Consider the following 20,082-nt stretch of genomic DNA (forward strand, 5'->3'; position numbering starts at 1 on the left):
AAATTCTTAAAAATCGATAGCCTTGAAATTGTAAGATGCCCACATTTTCATTCACTTGGCTCTTTAACAAGATTTAATTGAAAGCGACTTTTCGATATTTTTCACGTTTATAACGACTGTTCTCGCGCAGAGCTTTGAGACGTTTTGGTACGATGAGTAGCCTGGATCAAGACGACGAGTTGGATGAGCAAGGGGACGACGATAACCGGGACTCGGAATCGCCGCCATCCGGCTTGAGAGCGTGGACTGCCCGAGCGAGCAGCTACGTCGTCAGCAAGATGGTTTTGCTGGAGCAGCTCAGCGAAGGTGTCGGCGGTTATCTTCTTCAACCGCCGGTACCTCCGGAGCGAACCGAGTTCTCGTTGGATCCAAACGACGAGGAAGGTACCACGTCCGGGGCGACTTCCGGCGACGATATATGGGGCACGCCAACCTCCGGCGGACCGGACGACGAAAGTTTCACCGCCAATTCGGTAATAATGTTTGTAACTACAATACATGATACTAATATCCAAAAGCGATAGCTTAGAAGCACAGTAAACCAAGTCCCAATATATTATGAAGGATTTTATCGCGTATCAAGTGATTAAGATTGACAAATCTATTTCCAAATCTTAACACATATTTTATGAAATGGAGATTATGTATTAAAAGACTATAATGAGCCATCATATGCTCCATATTTTTTAAATATAAATCTAAAGCTTAGAAATAAATTCTTTATTTAGAAAGAAAAGAAATCAGTTTAAGTTTTTAAAATAATTTGGTGCAATATGATTTATAAATATTTCTAAGCTAAATAATACGTGAGTTTTCGATAAAAATTGTTTGTTACAATATGCATTATAAATTATCGTCTACACCGCACTGTATAAACAAATAATGATCACTTGATACGTATCAATACTTTCATATAAGCTTGCTTGAAAATAACATCTAGTTCTGAAGCATTAACTCATTTGAATTGCACTCTACATTAAAAATTGCAATCGCATTTATTTTGAAAATGGTTTGTAATGGAGTTTAATGTACAAAATGCAATGTACACGATAATTCGACGAAATCTTTGCGACAGTATTGTTCCGAGGATCGCAGGTCACATTTATTTCCCAGATTTTTCGCTAAATGCGACTGCCTTATTTGAAGTAGATAAAACCACAAAATCAGATAACCGCACCTAGCACTGAATATGGAATACGAATCACGGACATCTGTACCTAAATCAGGGGATTTCTTCATCCTTGATATAGGCGTGTGTGACGCGGGAATGCAGCGATAAAAACAGGATAGAATAAGCTTCGCACGCTTGCCTGCATGACGACGCTTGCCTTCTGTTTTTCTTTTTGCAAAGAATCACTAGCCCGAGCTGTGCCTGACTTCCCTAGCCGCCGCCGAACCCGAACGGCTGCAGCAGCAGCGGTGGCACGGTGGGTGCCGGTGCCATCGGTGAGGACAATTACGGCCTAAATCTGTCGGTGGAGGACGATGTCGATCCGGAATCGGAGAATGAAGATTGCTCGTTGCCGGAGCTGAGTATGGACCAGTTGTTGAGCGGCAGCGGTAGTCTGGGTTCGCTGCGCTGCTTCCTGGGTAGGAGGCCGCTGGAGCCGCTGCCGGAGGAGGAGGATTCGCCTGGCAGCGGCAAGCACCAGGTCGGATGGTGGTGACAGCGGTTTCAGACGGCGTCCAAGTCGAGCGTCGGTGCGAACGCGGAGAATCGTGACCGCGTATTCGCCAAGCTGAGTCAGGAGGACGAGGAGTTCCGCCGGAAAATCGTCGATTTGCACCGCAAGCTGTCGGACGTGGACGCGGATGTGCCACCGGGAACGGCCGGTTTGCCCAATTCCCGGAGTTCCGAACGTCTGAGGGAGTTGGAAGCCGTCGCGAGAAGAGCGGAGGAGACCAATTCCCGCAACGCCAAGGAGAGGCGGGAAGCGATGCGGAGGGAAGACTCTATCGAAAGTGACAGGAGAAGACCTAGAAGCCGAAGATCCGACCAGCTGAGGAGATCGAGGAGGTTCGAGGAGGAGTTCGACGATCAGAATGGGAGGGCGAGTCCGTCCAGCGCCGGTGAAACAAATTTTCTGAATAGACTAAGGCTAAAGAGACGGAGCATGAAGCTACTGAGCTTTCTGAGCGGGAAAGCAGCGGACAGATCGCAGGAGGAGAGAGCAGCGCGACTACTGAGGCTGTACATGCCGGATAAGGGCGGCGCCAGGTCGACGCAGAACACAATCTCGATTCATCACACGTCGAGAGACAGGCGCTTCTGGAAACTGCGTAATCGGAGACGAACCAGTTCCGCGTAAACTCATCGGAGTCGCCGTTGGGCGATGCTTTACTCGTGGGTCACACTTGTTGCTGTCGAGTGTATGAGCGATCGTGTCGCTCCACACGAAAAAACATGGCTATCGGGGTATCACATTTTGCAACGTAATCGTTACGCAATAATTATTCGTCGTCGAAATTTCAATTGTGAATTAGAACGTAACATTAACGGTTATCCAGATAGCATTAAATTCATGTAAAATCGTGCTAGTTTGAAAAAAATTATTAATATATCAAAATGTATTAGTAATATTAATACTGGGGAAGCTATACGTAATAATATGATTACTGTGATAGCATAGAGGACGATTAGAATTGATTACAAATTACATTTTAAAATGACTGCACTGTAAGAGATTGATAAGATTTGACACACGAGTAAACCGTCGCTCAGAAAACTGTACATTAAAAAGAAAAAGAGATCGCGAGGACAGGGAATCGAAAGAGAAACGGCAATCACTGTCTCTCTCCGTTACTAGGACTTCCAAAAACATTCGCGTTTACCGAGACTTTTTGAATTCCGCTCGAGCATGTACGAGAGGCCGAAGTTGTTTTCATAGAGTGGTAGTAGTGAATACGAATAGCTGAGACATTAGTTTAACTGCAGTTCCAATCTAGTTCACTTCTTAGTATCGCAAAGGAGTAAAAGTTGCAGTTGGTCCTTTAACGGTGGCAATGGAAACACAATTCCAGAATTAGTCGGTCGAGTACAGTTTCAGAACTGCGCTATTAGTACGCTTGCTAAACCTCGCAAGGACAGAAAATGTCCTCTGAGCACGGCCTAGCGAATCGTTTCCGGATCGTTCGAGCTGATCGGCGGCATGGGCAGTTGGAATCGGCGAAGTGTAGATCTTCTTCTGAATTTCGACTCTTTTTTTGGAACACTGTATCTAAGTAGGTCCGCACGACTGACCCAAAGCGGCATTTATCTTCCACTTATACTGGGTGTCCCGCAACAAGCTATCTTTACGCGAGGTTGAGACCATTTTATGTCAAGGAGATAAATATACGAATCATTCCGAGGGAGAGAGAGGGCGGCTGTGATATAATAATAATAATATTAAAATAATTTAATTTAAAAAAATCAAAGTAATATTAAATTAAATTTAAGTTTATATTATTATTACACTACAGCCGTTATTATTGTGCAATAACGATCTAATGATGAGTCCTGAATTTAATCCTAATTGAATTCAATGTAAGATTATACATACATATATTGCAAATCGGAATCTAACATTTATATTTGAACTTTTTGACTAGAAGTCAGAAAATCCATGATTGAGATAATGAAATCTTATTGCAGGGCATCTTTTAGATTTTGCTCCCGCCTGCTAAAGGTCCCAAATCCACTGGGTATGCAGATTTTAAAATTGGAGTCTACTCTCATCGATCACATTTACTTTAACGAGTATGTGTCGCAAAGAGTCATCATCCGCCACTTCATTTATCATTAATTTTCAGCATTATATATATTTCATGAATTAAATTTTGGAATAAAGTTAAGAATGAAATCAATTAAAAAGTGTTATGCAACCTGGGGATGTGGGACGCTTTAAACAGACTAAGAATTAAATAAAAACACTAAAATTTTAACATTATTGTTAGTAGGTTGTAAACTGGTCGATTGACCGCATATGCAAAATATAAATAAAACTATATTATTTGTTCAACCGTTTCCTTCGTGTCTCTTGAAGCGCAAAATTACTATCTTTCACACAAATATTATTTTTCATACACTGACCGTGAATTTCTTCCTTACGATACTATACAGGGTATTTCGAAAGTTTTTTCTCAGGAAAGGAATTCCCACCGGGGATTACCAAAGGATTATTTTAAGATGTTCCTTCATTGACAGATTTATATTAATCGCTTATTAATAAGTATTTATTTTTATTATTGAATTCAATATCTATTACATAAGACGTCCTTGTAACCACTTAAACCTCAGTTTGTCTTGTATAAGATCGCGATTCAGTTTCTTTGGATCGTTCACAAACTTTTCCACGGCTTCCTCGCGAGCAGAATCTACTTTCGGTATAACATAAAACGTGCCATTCTCGTGTAAATATGTGCCATTTAGATCGTCCATGGTTGGCAATTTGTCGGGTAACTTTATGGGAACGATCTTTACCAGATGCTTCACCTTCCAGAGCATGGCACATATCTCTGGCGTGTTTTTTACGATCACTGGAGCATTTGCGTGTTTCTGTAAGACGATTAAGCGAATAAAGAATTTGTCAAACACTACTCTATGCCTTTATACGCCTACAACTTTGGCTACCTTATTTATGAAACCTAATTGCTCGAGCATCTCTTTCTCCCACCAAGGATTACCCGCAAAAGGCTTTACCCGCGTTACTAATAACACCTTGCTCGGCTCGATCGGTGGATCAACGTAATCTGGATGTCTACAAATATGTCGTTGAGTACCCAAACCAGGAGTAACAATTGTGAGTTCACTAATCACGAGTTGCCTTAATCCTTTCGAAATTCAAAATACATTTTATCGAGTATTTAACAATTTGTCAGAATTTAAAAATCCAAGAGTCTTCCCTGTTTATTTTTAGTTACATAAATATGTCAGGAATCGTTTCAAACTTACAATAAAATTTTCTTTTTAATTTTGAGCTTGAAATGTAAAGAATTATGATTCAACGTTAAAATATTTATAATGTGCTTCGCAATAAATATATTGTTTCTTTCGTAACTTATAAACAGCGGAACTGCTTCGAAAGGATTAAAACACAAATGCCATGTAATATAACCTCATACCTTGGAAAATACTTAATAGCTCCAAATTTCATTCCCTCGAGATTACCCAGCGCATCTTTCCATTTAACTCTCCGTTTCATAAAATGACGTACGAAATTCAAGAAAATGGGTGCGCGAGTCAACTTAGTTGTCATGTTGCAACTAAAAGTTTAAAACAATCTTGAGTATAAATCTGTGTACGTAACACGTATAGGTTAGAGTTGGGTTAGGGCTAAATTGTTTTTAGAGTACGTAAATGTCAATAACGTTGTATCGTCATGTCGTAGCTTAAATAATTGCATTAATCTCAAATTTATCCGATTACTTACGTATACATTGCCATTTTTGCGCGCGCGTTTATTTATTAGAAGTAATATTATGCAACTTATATAATAAGTGGACTGTTTTTTGGTAATTCACGCATATGACTGCTATCAGCTATGTGGCTGTGTGGCGCCAGCTGGTGCGTATCAAAGGAAAGCCAGTGCAGAAATTTTGTGAACGAGCAACATCTAGTGAAAGAAGAACCTAACGAATTCAACTTTACCAACCAGAGAATTACAGAGAAGAGAGAACCCATCAGACATCCAGATAACAAGATACTTCCACACAATTGTTGATGATGTTAAAGTGAACAATACGAGATGTGTCAGATGTGCATTCGATCATCAATCTCGAAATCGAAATTTTATTAGCCCCGTTTGTTTTAACCATTTTTTATTTTAACGAAAATATTTAATTCAGGGTTACTTATTGTTAGTAATTTATCTGAACATTTAAATGAGAAAATTATATATGAGAATGTATATGTATATGTATATATATGTTAGAAATTATTAAGTAGAAAAATAACCGAATATGAGATAGAAATAAGCGTCTTGTTTAGCGATAATCAATGAATGCGGATAGACTTCAAGAGAAAGAACCGTGACCTGAAATCTAATTTGACTCGCATTTTATCGAGGACGAACGCTATCGGATATATGATGTAAAAGATCACGACCTAATAGATTTTTCGCCGCTGGTTTTCTTTCGCACTATTGTGCGTGATATTTAATTTCTTCATGTTAGATTTAGATTCTCATTCATTCGAAGATTATGAAAGAAAGGCCGAAATGAATTTATTATATCTTATTTTAAGATTTTGTGGAGCAAATTTAGTTAATAAAAGTATAAAATAAAATATCTAACTGTATAATTAGCCACAAAAATCTAATATAATAAAAGAACAATTTTTTTATACGTTATATGTTATGTATATTAATATAAAAATTGTTATATAGAGATATTTCAACATACATCGCATAAAAAATATTTGATGTATTAATATTAATAATTCCACGTAATAATTCGAAAAAATAATAAAAAATAAGTTAGAATATATAGAAATGGTTTCTCCTCTTCCCTTTCCTATGTATACATATTTAACTTCCTTGTAAAAATTTACAATCGCTTAAAATTATTGTAAAATTCTGTAATCACTATAGTCAGCATATACTGCAATCACTGTAAACTTCTCTCTTTCTTTTTCTCTTTTTGCTATATTTTCTTGTATTTATTTAATCTTTCTTTCAATTTTTAAAAAATATGATATTCTCTCATTTTAAATCTTTAGTTTTTTCGATTATTAGGGTAAAATTTGGCCTTGTGAAATGATGAATGTAGCAAATTAGTAAACACAGTTAATCTAATATAAGCAGAGTTAAATCATCATATTCTCGCTCGATTAAGCTATTTTCCAAATTTTACCTCATTTTCATCCCGTTCCGCTTCATTGTGCAATATAATAATATGCACTCTATTAATAAATCGTCGGTCATGCATATGATAACGACAAATAATGGAAACGGCTGCGATTTTATTCCAAACTAAGTTTACCAAACGGCACACAAAGAGAAACGATTTGTCGGCTTATAAATTTATTAAAAATGCCCATAAAAATTCGACATGGCAGAAAAAATCAATATCGACGCCGAATTCATGAATTTAGCATTTATATATTCCCTAATAGATTTCTCGTCGAACGAGCATCCATTGCCGCCAATTATATTATCGCTGAACCGATGCTCAGCCGCGCATTGTCGATGGGCAATTTACGCCTAAGAAAAAAATATTGCCGGAAAAAGGCCGTGACGTTTTTACGGCCGTTTAAATCGTCGCGAGGGTCGACGAACGAGCAAAATCAACAGTTGCAAAAATTTAACGGCGGAATGTAGGTACTCACCAATTGCGATGTAGCTCTGCTGTCCCTGCAATCCGATCCTCCCGCATTCCGATCCTGGTCCTCCACGTCCCGCCACTCGCTCTGTCACGTCGATTGCAAACTGCGGAAAAAACAGCAGCTATATAAGAGTTATTACACTCGCGAGCGCGTTCGACGATCGCCCGTCACCCGTCACTTTGCACGTTATTGCACTCCCGACGACATCCCGAACATTTGAAACGCTCGAGTCGCGAGAAATTCGAATTGCACTTCGCGGCAACTTCGCGCCGATGCGATGCGCGAGTCGCAGAGCCTTCGTTCGCGTCGTAATGCTGGGGCTACACTATGCGCGTTTTCGCGGATCGGATTCGCGAATCGTGCATTTGTATGCCATTCGTGCTAAGCACACATGGTATACAAATGCACGATTCGCGAATCGGATTCGCGAAAACGCGCATAGTGTATAGCCCCAGCCCAAGTCGTAAGTCCGTGGAAGGACGCATCTGGAGGATCGACGGTAGCGGTTATTCTTAACCTTAACGATTTCGCGAATGCTCGATAATCGGCGCGCGCCGCGCGATTCGCACGAGACGAATGAGATATAACCCGTCTTGACGAAGGCGAAGACGCCTCGTTGGACCGACACATCGCTACGTATCACAAGATCCGCGGCGATTAACACCTCGCGGCAACGCCTGGTCGCTCGTCGTGGTCGTTCTCTCGATGCTCGATCGTAATGAGAAAAACGACACCCGTTCGCGATGGGAGAAACACGGTGCGAAACGCGGAGCGGCCAGCCGCGGCGTTTGGCTCCGAGCCGTCTCGCGACAATGCGAAGTTAGCCGACTACGTGAGCCGAGACGTGAGCCAAGGGAGATAGACGGGCGCACGACTTGGATCAAAATTGAAGTTAAAGATTTCTATAATTGCGAAGGGCTCGCGTAATAATGTATAAAATACCGACGTTATTTTGATGCTTAAATTGTAACAATTTATATCTCATTTGATTGCTTACAACTTACACTTTAACTACACTGCGATCACGTAACAATATCGATCGCCGGATTAATAGGTATTAGAATGAATCGGTGTATCATATTACATTTCACGATTTTTGATACAATAATTTCCGGACTGAGCTGAGTCGGTAATCGTATTGTTTAATTTACCGCGTCGCGCTCCGACTCGCCGCCAACGGTTGATTCCTGCTTTGACTCCGGTAGTGTCACCTGACGTTAGCCGCGCGACGCGTCTCCTGCGTATTTTTTCGAGCGAATTCCGTGCGCGGGCGAGAACTGAGAGCGCGTCGGAGTCGGATGTCGGATGTGCCTCGAAAACTGAGACGAGTGAGATTGGCGTGAGTCGCGGAGGGTGTGGATTTACGCCTCGATTGAACCGTGATTCGTTGTCGTCGACGGTGTCTCGGTATCGGCGACTTCGGCGAGTCGCGTAGCCGCGAGCCGGCACGAAGTTGCCGCTGGCCGTTTCGAATTCCTCTGAATTCCTCGTCGATCGGGAGCACCGTGCGAAACGATAGCCGTTACTTCTCGTCGTTACGTCTTTTGCTCGTATTGACGACGCGCGTGGCTTGTGTCTCGGAAGTGTCGTCGATCGACGCGAGATCAATTGTCGATCGGAAATGGAGCAGTCGACGAGGAGCACCATCGTCCGGTGAGTTAATCTATTTATTATTCGTGCGCGTTCGTCTAGGTTGTTTGCGACGATCCTTACATTACGTTCACTTAAATCATTAATGGAAAGTTTCAATTACTTTTGCGTTGCCTGTTGCGTTCCGTTATTATTATTGCTGCACTGCTTTTGTGTGAAAACTGGGTATAATTTTTAGGTTATAATTGTTACTCATTACGCCGCGTTTGCAGGTAGAAATATATGTCGATCATTCCAATCGTCGCGACGCGTCGCGATCTCATTCGGGCATAAAAATTATTTGATCGTCACCTGCGACGAAATTGTGAACTACCGTTTTTGTTATTATTATATCGTTAGCGTAAAAATTACGATTACATGGTTTAAATTATTATTACGCCACGTAAAAATGCAACAATTATTTTTGCAATTTTATTCGCTCACGTAAAAGTACTTGAGATTCTTATCGTTTTTATCATACGTGTTTTCAGGAGGGGCTCGTGTAATTCCAATCAGATGAAAACTCGCGGAGCAACGACGCGGCCGTCAGCCCATCCCGTTATTCGCGAAAAGGGGGAAAAAACAACTTCGGTCGTTGGGAAACGGAGATGCGAAATATCCCGCGGCGGTAAGTCCGACTTGAGTTCGAAAGTTTCTCGTGAAAACTCATTTCCGCTGGGGCGATGGGACGCCTAAGGGGTTCGCGGCCCTCACGAAAAATAGGAGCAAAGAAGAAAGGAGGAAAGCGAGGGAACTTTGCGCGCGTGAGAAACGGGCGCGCATCTGCATTTCGCAACATCTTTTAACGAACTGTGCACCATACGCGAAAGAGCCGCAAGTGCGAATTTCTTCTTTCGCAATTGTAATGCTCTTTGCGATGTCTGAAACATTTTTATCTATAGAGCAATTTAGTCTCGTCTTATTACACGAGTAAGTTTTTAGAAAAGACAATACACTCCTTATCTTTTATTTAAAATTGGGATACAAAATTTTAAGGATGATATAGAAATATTCTGAAGTAAATCATTCGAGATATATGATAATTCAAAATGATATTATAAATATCAGAAAATTTATATATACATTAATACTACTTTTCTTTTTTATACAAGCATTTTGTAGCAAATGTATCGACGTGTATAAATTTGTGATGCTCATCTTGGAACTATTACACATCTTGTTTTATTTGCTTTAAATGTTTGTGCTATTTTTAAAATTCTTTATTTTTCTACATACAAAAAAAAGTATTGCCATTTAAAAAAAAGCCTTATCTATATATCTTCTCTCTCTGTCACAATATTCCAATTCTCTGCACTGCTACACAAATAAAAGATAACCTCGATGTCATACGACTACAATAATATTGCTTTAAAAATTTTCAGTTCTATTCTGAAGCTCTTTAGTTCATGCACAGGGAGTATAAAGAATTTCTCATCACATATATATATCATTCTCTCTTTCTTCCTTTTCTGAAAAAGTAACTTTTAATTTATATTTCTCCTTTATTTTACGGTCTTTTACATACATAAGGTAAGTGAAAAGGTCGCTTTGCCATCACGAGTTATGAATATTGCTGTAAAAATTCCTTATTTGATTGCTAAAATACTTTAACCCAAGTACGAGAATGTAAAATATTTTTCCGTCCCGGAACGAAGCGTAACTTATTTTTATTTATCTCTCCTATATTGGAGATGCGATATTACGGTTTCTTATACGATTCCTCTGAGGATCGAACTCTCCCATTTCTTTGTCTATCTTTTTTCCTCTCAATGGGGAGTCCCAACATTATAAGCGTATGACACTGTCGCTTGTTATCGCCGTTTGTTACAAGGATCGTGGTTGGCGACCAACACGTTGTTATATCGACGATATATCGTTCGATAATAATTTGATGTTTTATTTTTACTTTAACAATTCGAGTGATAAATGCTTCGCAAAAACTAATTTTTGTTTGTTATTCAGATAAAAATTAATTTAACATCTAGGTATATGTTGACAGGCGAAACAGCATTTTGTTTTTATTATAAATTTGTCGGTCGATTTCTGGCTGGACGTGTATAAAATATTACATTAAATAAATTGTACGAGCTGAAGTGATTTTAAGAATAAATTGAAATAATGCATATTCTCTTTGTTACATGTCAATATACTATTAATTAAAAATTATGTTTATTCGAAAAATATCGCAGATCGACAAAAAATTGTATTCCGATGTTTTCAAAGTTTAGAAATGATTTAATTTCTAAATTTCTAATAGCGTAAATGTTATAAAAAGTTTTCAAAACGTTAATTTCATAGAAAACATAAAAAGTCTTCCAAAGAAATATATTCAGATTTTCTAATTCTTTTTTTTTTTCATTATTTATAGATTTATGTATTAGCAGAAACCACAGTAGTTTGATATATTCCAATCAAATTCGCCTAAAAAAGTTTCTCGGAACGTGGGTATCTACATTTATTTTTATTGAATATGAAAGTCGTGGAAGGTTTGACACATTCATGTGTATAGCACCAAAATACCGGCTTTACGAACTATAGACGGATTAAAAATATTTCACCGACAACGCTCCTTTTTCGCGCGCGAGAGCGAGGGATGCGTCGCTTTGTGTTTTAACGGGGATATTTAGCCGGTGCATCGATTTTTGCCGCCGGTCTAACGATGTGGTCGACAACATCGAGCATTTTAAAGCGCCCATAAATCTCCGGCGGTGGTTGGCAGAAGCCTGCAATCCATTTCGTGCCGTTTGCGACGGTATACAATGTAATACATCGCGTATTCATGGCGGTTTACAGTTTCCGTCTTGGTGTAATTAAAAATATTTTAATGAGAGATATTCTCTAATATTCAGAGTATTATATATACTAATACGTACGTGAGAAGTGAAATTAGAAATGTTTAAATATAGAATTTTATATTAAAATATTTATCAAGCAAAATATCGAGAAATCTTGAGTATTTGACGGTGGAGTTTTTCAATTGATATGCGGATTTTTCTACGATTCTTACACGAAAGAATGGTTTTGCTGAAGTATCTAAAAATTTAGCTAGATACAGATCTGAAAATAATTTTGTACTATCAAAATAATTATGTAGAACACTCAAACTGATTGCTAAAATGTCGAAATTTTTTACAGTTTTATCGCTATACTTCAGCGACCTACTATAATTATTTTGATGGGGCAACAAAATTATTTTCAGATTCGTATCTAGCAAAATTGTTAGATACTTCAGCAAAACCGTTCTTTCCATGTATGCTAAAAATCATACAAAAAAATGGTAAACGCATTACCTATACATCGTACATAACAAGTGCTTAGGCATTTCTGAATAAAAATAATGACTTTTATGTATGACATTTTAGACATTTAAATTGTTTAAGTATAATTATTTAATTGAATTATTTATATTCCGTGGAAGTTTGTACTTCCTGGAGATATTTATTCGCAATTTGTTGCTAAATTCAAATGTCAAAACGCCATATCCGAATATTCGAATACATTCGAGATTCGCTTCAGTAATCCCACTTTGGTAACAACGACGAAATTATTCACCGAAACGCCGCGCCGCGCGTTATACATGGCTGACCGTATTCGTGGTTAAAACGTCGATCAGATCGTGATTTATGGAAACATGTTCCCGCAATCTCATGGACACAGCAGGTTTTAATCGATGGATCAAGTGGATCAAAGCTCGGCATAACATTGATATTTTAAAATTGTTGACATAAATCGTTTTTAAATTAAAACATTTCCGAGCTTTGCTCCGATCCTAAATGCTAATATTATTTTAAATTATATATAATTGCTTGTGGACATATACACACACAAATACACACATTATAGAAATTTTTATGCGTTTATTCGCGATGAATTTGAAACCTTTAGATTGCACACTTGCGAATAGGTATATAGATGTAAACGGAGAGAAGAAACCTTGTTAATAGAATTTCATTAAAGTCCCACTTTCATCGAAATTCCGTAAAGCCGGGGAAATATCGGCGAGAGAATAAATACGGAACAAACCGTCGGTCGTAAAGATCGAGCCCTGAATGGTTCCCTCGATTACCATGAAGAACCCGAACTCGTTGAAACGGCAAAGAGCAACGACTTTTCTCCCCTTGGTGGGAAATTACAGCGAGTGGCAAGCGCAAAATGCTCGGTCGACCTTCGGCCATCTTTCATTTCCGATTACACCCTCCCCCGCGCTGCCCCGCGCATTTCTCGCTTCTCTTCCGGTCCATTCCGGAAAGTAATCCTGCCTAAAGATTTATCGTCGCGTTTCTTTCGGCATAATTTCGCGGCGCGCGTTTCTTATTCGCGATAGCGACCGGAGCCTGCAACTGCTTCCCAAGCGTAATTCAATCGCGTCTGTAATACGGCTCTCGCGCGGCACAATAATCTCATCTCGGTGTCTATTGTGGACAATATCACATAATATATAGAGCGTCCCCAAGTGGCGCGATATTCGCATTCCTCCCGTTAATTAATTCTGTAATATTATTATTGAAATTGCATCAGCATTACCGCTGTAATATTAAATCAATTTCATATATGAATATATCATTAGTTATCTAAATCTATTACAATCGGCAAATCATTAAGCATTTGTAATCTTTTACATTTAACAAGCGGATTTTGATATGTGATTACAAATTGCACAATTATGTACACGCACATAATCTATGTAAAATTGATTTAGGAATTATATAATCACGTGCAATCTATATATGTTCGTATATTTATGCGCTTTATGCATGCATTTGAGCGTTTAAATCGCGTATTATGGCAATTACTCGTGCAAATTTTAAATTTTTGGCATTGTTATTGCGTGGGGAAAAAAAGGGAATTACGGGATATCTCTTTGCGCCATTGTGCGCCCGAAATACTGTTATTCGGCCATCGTCCGCGACGCGAATGCGCATTACGTTTTTACAGCGCGTCGGGAATACGAGCGAGAGTTATTTACGATATTGCGCCGCCGGCTGGAAAAGGACACCTTGATTAAACAGCCTGATTAAATACGCTCATTACATCCACCTCCATTATCATGCCATGTACGCGTGCGCGTGAGGACAATTTAATTAACGTCACGCGAAAACATGGTGTCGGGTTTTGTTGTTTCTATCCGTTCGTTCGCTAAATTCAGGTTTCGTAGATTTACTTCGCGCGAGAAAGCGCTATTTGAGGCAGAAACACGCTATTATCACCTTACATTTTTTAAAATGTTATATTACATTAATGAACGAAGCGTAGGTATATTATGGATTTTTTTATTGGTATAAAAGTGAAGAAAATTAAGCATAATGTTGTATTTATATTAATCAATATAAACTGTAGCTATAATTTTTCGAGACTCACGAAACTGATGAAATCATAACATTATTATTAATTCCTATTGAAACTTCGTGAATAATAAGATATCCGTAGATCATATAGATATTTGTTTATATGTTATATTAATATTGCAAGGCCATTTTCGTCGATTATTTCCTTCGAATCAATTAGTCCTATAGATAATTGTGTAGGTAGTACGTTTAATTAGTTTCTCGTAAGTCATTATATATGTAATGTGTATATATAGATATATGTACGTATCAAAGTTAAAAGCTTAAAAATACAGATGGATATAATATTTCATGGTGTATGTGATATTGCAAAGTGAAGAATATGAAACGTTATTTTGAGTATCTTATCTAATATGCTTTCTGATACAAAATTCATATGACAACTGTAAATACGAGTAGTAATTTACTCGCCGAAGGAAAGATCGTTGTGAACAAGGGCGAAAGTCGAGTTTTATCGATTGCGTCATTCTACTGGGACACGTAACGTGTAATTTCGCATGCGTGTGTCCCTCGTATCAAGGAATCGATCGAGCGTGTACCTATCAATTAGTTTAACTGCACTTTGTGATCTCCATTCTGATGCTGTCAGCGCACCATAAAAGCACCTTTTTTTGTCATGAATGGAAAGAATCGCGCGCTTGTCGCCTGTCTGTAGAAAACAAATCGTCGACAATAGGCTTGATAATACGTTTTATCGGATATCGAATACGCTCTCGATCGTCGTCGTGTTATAAGATAAATGTGAATTGCGCTTGGACATGGAATTATATAATATTTTTAAAAAATTGAATGGCGTGAATTCAAATTTTGAAGATAATTGCACAACAAAGCTTCCCAGCTTCAATCGTCATCAAGCGATAAAAATTTTAACAATTTTTAATTTATAAAATATTTGTTATACTTTTGTAAATATTAGAGAAATTAACGGCAGCTGCAAATCTCTCCATACGCAATTCTCTTTAAAGTATAATATTTTTTAAAAGAATCATGAGAACTCCTGCGTTTATATATAGATATACTGACTAATCGACAGCCAAATTCTTACGGCATAATTTCGTTCAAGAACAAAAAAGAGATTCTTGCGGAGACGTGGTGAACGTTGGATAAAGTTGGCGATGGGGAATAACTTCCGAACTGGAAAGTTTACGCGAACGGTAGACTGTCGCGGACGCTTTCAAGTGTACCCTGTGGCTTCCGATCAACGACAGGAAATATTAGTATCGCAAGTTCGTATCGAATTTTCGCACGATAACTCCTCGTATTCGGATATTAAAGTTGGCGTTGCCGCGCGAACCGAGAGGTAAAAGTTTCGCTATTGAATATACCACGGGAATAAGATGACGAAGGGGACTTTGACGTCTATACTAAATTGCAAAGATTTCGTAATGTTACTTGACGTATATTTTATGATATTCATGTAAGGGCAAAGAGAAATTAGTATTTACATAGGAATACTAGTATATCTCTACAGATCTCGTATAAATTAGACTTGATAATTTTAAGAAAAAAATATGAAAATATCAGGTCACAAAACAGAAAAGATTGTATAAATTATGTTAGGCATTTAGAAATTTGGAGCAGAGAGGATTTAGAAATGCTGAATACGGAAATACAAGCCGTAAAAATTGTATTATAAACCATCCAAAAAAACCGTTTTCTTTTTAAGGAAAAAATATTAAATTTGGACAAAAAAACAACACAATTATAATAACTTATAATACACTTGTAATACTCAACTTACAATACACTTAGAAATTTGGAAAAGATATATTAGGAAGCGCAGCAAGAATAAAAATTTTATCACAAGCAATTAACTAATTGATACGTATATGTATATTAAAATTATTTTATTTTTTTTACTCTGGAAACAAGTAAATGGCGTGTGGTAAATGTTCTGATAAACGAATAAATTTTAAGATAGTCTACTTGAACGACTCTGAAGGAAATGGACGATGGTGGTCGTAAGAACATCGGAAATCCATGTTCTCTCGGTTAATAGTTAATTGCAATTCCTGCTTGGCTCATGTAGAAGTAGAAATTAATGCGAAAGCAGTGGCGTAACGAGCAAGTCGATGAAGCTGAACGCGTGCGAGTTAAAGCACTCCCGGATTCATAAAAGAATCCGACCTGTATATATCTTTTTTTTTCCCTCTTTTCTCTCGTCGTTGGGAACGTGCCGGGCGTTTCGAGACAAGGCTTTTTGCGAAAGCTCGTTTTACCTCGTAGTTTGAACTTTCCTCGTGTTGAAATTACGATAGACGACTTTTGACCGTGTTCTCACTTAGTATATTGGCATGTACGACATTTCGGAATATATGAATATATACCAGGTGTATATATACTTTTGCAAAACAGACATGTATTTAACGAAAATTACTGGTACTAAACGTGACCAAACATGAAGATTTTTATGAAAATATTTTTTAATCTTATTTAATTCTGTATTATTTAATATTTTTTTATTTACATCATTTTGTTATTTTAATAGTAAAACTGTAAATCGAAGAAAGAAAAAGCAAAGTGTTTTATTTAAAGTGTGTTATTATTAAGTTTTATAATTATTAAAGTAATGGCTTTATTTCTTAAAAATACAGTAAGTATATGTGTTCAATACTAGAACATAAATTGCTCTCAGCAAAATTAATGCCAACAGAGTTTTCTATCTAACAATAAGTTAACGTATTTTCCACGGAGCTTGCAAATATATTAGAATTATAAAAAATAATATTCTTTTCCTAAATCGATGGGGGAATCATTACACTAAAATTTGTTGAACAACAAGATGTTTTGATATCACTTTAATTAATTAAGTACCAATTTTGAAGTCAATTGTTTCGGATGTAATAATGATTACCTCAATTAATTTTACGTTTTATTAATTTTAGAATCGAATACTCTTCCACACAACCCTGAAATATAGTATCATTTTGTCTATCCGCGTTCGTTATCGGTAATTTTAATTCCAGGTGATTTTGCGAAAATCCGATTGCTAAATTAAATCGCGGCAATTAGCTAATTGCGTAGAGCGTCGTCGAGTCACCGAGGGTACCGAGTACGCTTCGCGAATATCGAAAAATATCGTTCCCGCAGAAACTTGTTATTGGCTTTATAAGTAAATCTCTCTAGTAATACATTCATTTTGTATACAAGGATGATTATATAGTTTGAAATTAATAATATATTTTTTCACAAATTCACAGTCAAATTTCTCTTATAGAAAATTCGAGTGCAATATGGAAAACTGAGTTTCGTGACATAATATGCGTACTTTGATACTAATTATAAAAAATTTTTCGTGGACTAGCAAACTTTCAAGTAAAAAATAATTTAAATAATAAATTTGATTAATTATTTAATTCTATTTCAATCTATTAAATCTATTTAAAAATAGAAGAATTTTCTTAGAACTGTGTGTTTTATATTATAAATAGCAGAGTTAATAAATTATTTACTAAAAATAAATTAAAATAATTTTGAAGACTAAGTTTTTTGAAATTGCAAGTAATAAGATTCATTAATGATCTAATTCTTTAATTGACACATAAAAAATGTTTTACAATTTTTTTTATTAATGAGAGGTAATGAATATCACGCGCATGAAAAGCAAGATATAAATGACATGACGAGACTTGATCGTGTTATATCGTTCCGACTTGCTAAACGAATGAGTGCGACGCGAGATCCACGTTTCAGCCGTGCAATATTCAAATTTCCCTTGACGAGGGTTTTAATGAAATCCACTAGAACCCGTGCACATGATCCTTCCCCTCGGCTCGGTGGAATAATCGTCGGCTTAACGCGCGCTCACAGCCGACTTTGCCTCCGGGCCTGGATGTTAGTTCTTCTCCATGCTGTCGCTCGCGAATTTTAATCGAGAATCGTAGCAGCTCGAACGCGTACCAGAAGTTACGAATAGAAGGGAACGGGAAGAAGAGGGCTTTAACTTTGCTCCGAAACTGGATTTCCTCGAGAAACTCGGACTCATTTTCTAGAAGCTATTCGTCGAAAAGTCGCTGCGGGAGTTGCTTATTTTAAAAGCGTCGACAGAACGAGACGTTTCAACGATTATGAGGAGAAATCTTGTTCTTATTACAGACATTTTATGAAAGCGCGCTTCGCCGTTCAGTATTATATAATATCGTGTTTCGAAAGTAAAGATGGTGTAAAAATACATTTAAATGCATGAAGGGTAATAGATTTTAAATTTATCTCATGTAAATTTGTCTTTTTTGTAATCGCTAATTATTATAGCGTAATATAAATATTTCACGCAGAGAACTGATATATTGATTTATTAAGTAAATTTATATTAAACGAAGTATAGGCTCTCAAGACTAATATAAATCAAAGGAAATGGGTGAGGAGCCAAGCGCGGTAGACAATGCGCAGACAAATTGTAATAATAAATAAATATATTAAAAACGAACGTTTCGACACTTATACACTACTTTGTCTCGATTTTTCATGTAAATTTTTATATCGTTATGAATATTATGTAACTTCTTTACGCTGAGGATGACACAAAAAAAGTGTCGAAACGTTCGTTTTTAATATATTTATTTATTATTACAATTTGTCTGCGCATTGACTACCGCGCTTGGCTCCGATTGCCTCACCTATTTCCTTTGATAAATTCATATTGTAATTATGTATATAGTTATGATTACCATTAAACTAAGTATCGTATTATTTCGTCGTTATATTATTTAGTATTTTCTTATTTATAAATATATGTTAATATTTTGTGTTTTAATCAGTAAAAAAAGTTCGAGTTAAGGTAGAATATAAATAAAATAGATATTTTTCTCCATTGAGCAATGCAAAATTGCCTTAACGTTATTCAATATTAATCTAGAGCGACGTAAAAGTTTGATGAAAAGCGCATTACGCAGAAAGTCCCGCGTGGTAAGCCAGGCAAGCTCAAACTCGAGCGCCTGTTTCTAACTACATAGATCGGCTTCGCTGAGAGGTGTGACATCTGTGCACCGCGTGCCCTCCCATTACTAAGTTAATTATACTTCCAAATTGCACTTTATGCCTATTTACAAACACTTTGCCAAGTTTCGTACGTCCAATCCGCGGTAATGCGCCATGTACATATAATTGTGACAAGAAAGCCAGCTTGCATAAGATACACACACACATTGGTTGGTATCATTACATTATATGTTAAATATGACTTTCCAAATTAGATTTTTATTAACGTAATTGTTTAAAAAACGTTTATAAATACGGTACGTTTATAAAAAGAATTTTAAATATATAATAATCCTATTATATCTTTAGAATTGCAATTCTTTTATGAACTTCTTAAAAAATCAGAAAGCAGCATCAAGACTTCAGAATTTTATCTAATACATATCATGTATATATTTTTTATGTATCTATCTTTTGCATGCACATTCATTTATACATTTAAATTTTATATTTATCCGTTATTACCATAGTATTTAACAAGTTTATTTTCTAAAAGTAGATTCTTTTTCTCTATTCTGACTAAGAAATTAAGTCGCAAATAATATTAGAACCTCGTCATTGCACGCTTACGATTTCGCGTGTTCGAACTCCGGAAATGCGCTTTTACAGTTAAGCTGTGCTCGAACTGCTTAACCCGGGCCGCCTCTTTTCTGTTCCAGTGCGACCTTTCGAGCTTGAACTTTCCGACAATTAACAAAGTCTCGCTCGGTAAGCTAATCGAGTTTTCCTGCCAATTATCCGCTGCCCCACCCAACAATTACTTCTATATCCGTCTCTCTCTCTCTCTCTCTCTCTCTCTCTCTCTCTCTCTCTCTCTCTCTCTCTCTC

The 20,082-nt window shown here is 37.1% G+C and overlaps 3 protein-coding genes across 3 annotated transcripts in view; 1 reads left to right on the forward strand and 2 right to left on the reverse strand.

The window, feature by feature from the left end:
• The window catches only part of Psgef (Protostome-specific GEF), a 33,007-nt gene extending 28,429 nt beyond the window's left edge, over positions 1–4,578 (forward strand). Inside the window, exons 15-16 of the mRNA XM_071704247.1 lie at positions 131–473; positions 1,386–4,578. Coding sequence (XP_071560348.1) covers positions 131–473; positions 1,386–1,667 — 625 coding nt within the window. The 3' untranslated portion in view covers positions 1,668–4,578. The remainder of the gene's footprint in view (positions 1–130; positions 474–1,385) is intronic.
• The window catches only part of LOC139771458 (uncharacterized), a 65,049-nt gene extending 57,417 nt beyond the window's left edge, over positions 1–7,632 (reverse strand). The window contains exon 1 of the mRNA XM_071704256.1: positions 7,307–7,632. The gene's annotated coding sequence lies outside the window, so the exon portion shown is untranslated. The remainder of the gene's footprint in view (positions 1–7,306) is intronic.
• On the reverse strand, positions 4,202–5,531 carry Mrpl30 (mitochondrial ribosomal protein L30). Its single transcript, XM_071704246.1, has 4 exons — positions 5,412–5,531; positions 5,104–5,244; positions 4,613–4,739; positions 4,202–4,537 (listed from the first exon to the last, which is right to left on the reverse strand). Exons 1-4 carry the CDS (start codon positions 5,423–5,425, stop codon positions 4,244–4,246), a joined length of 576 nt encoding a protein of 191 aa, XP_071560347.1. The 5' UTR covers positions 5,426–5,531; the 3' UTR covers positions 4,202–4,243.
• Positions 7,633–20,082: the final 12,450 nt, after the last annotated feature.

The sequence above is a fragment of the Temnothorax nylanderi genome, unplaced genomic scaffold (genome assembly GCF_030848795.1).
Source record: "Temnothorax nylanderi isolate EJ_2023f unplaced genomic scaffold, tnyl_v1.0 TNYL_tig0039_pilon, whole genome shotgun sequence".
Lineage (NCBI taxonomy): Eukaryota > Metazoa > Arthropoda > Insecta > Hymenoptera > Formicidae > Temnothorax > Temnothorax nylanderi.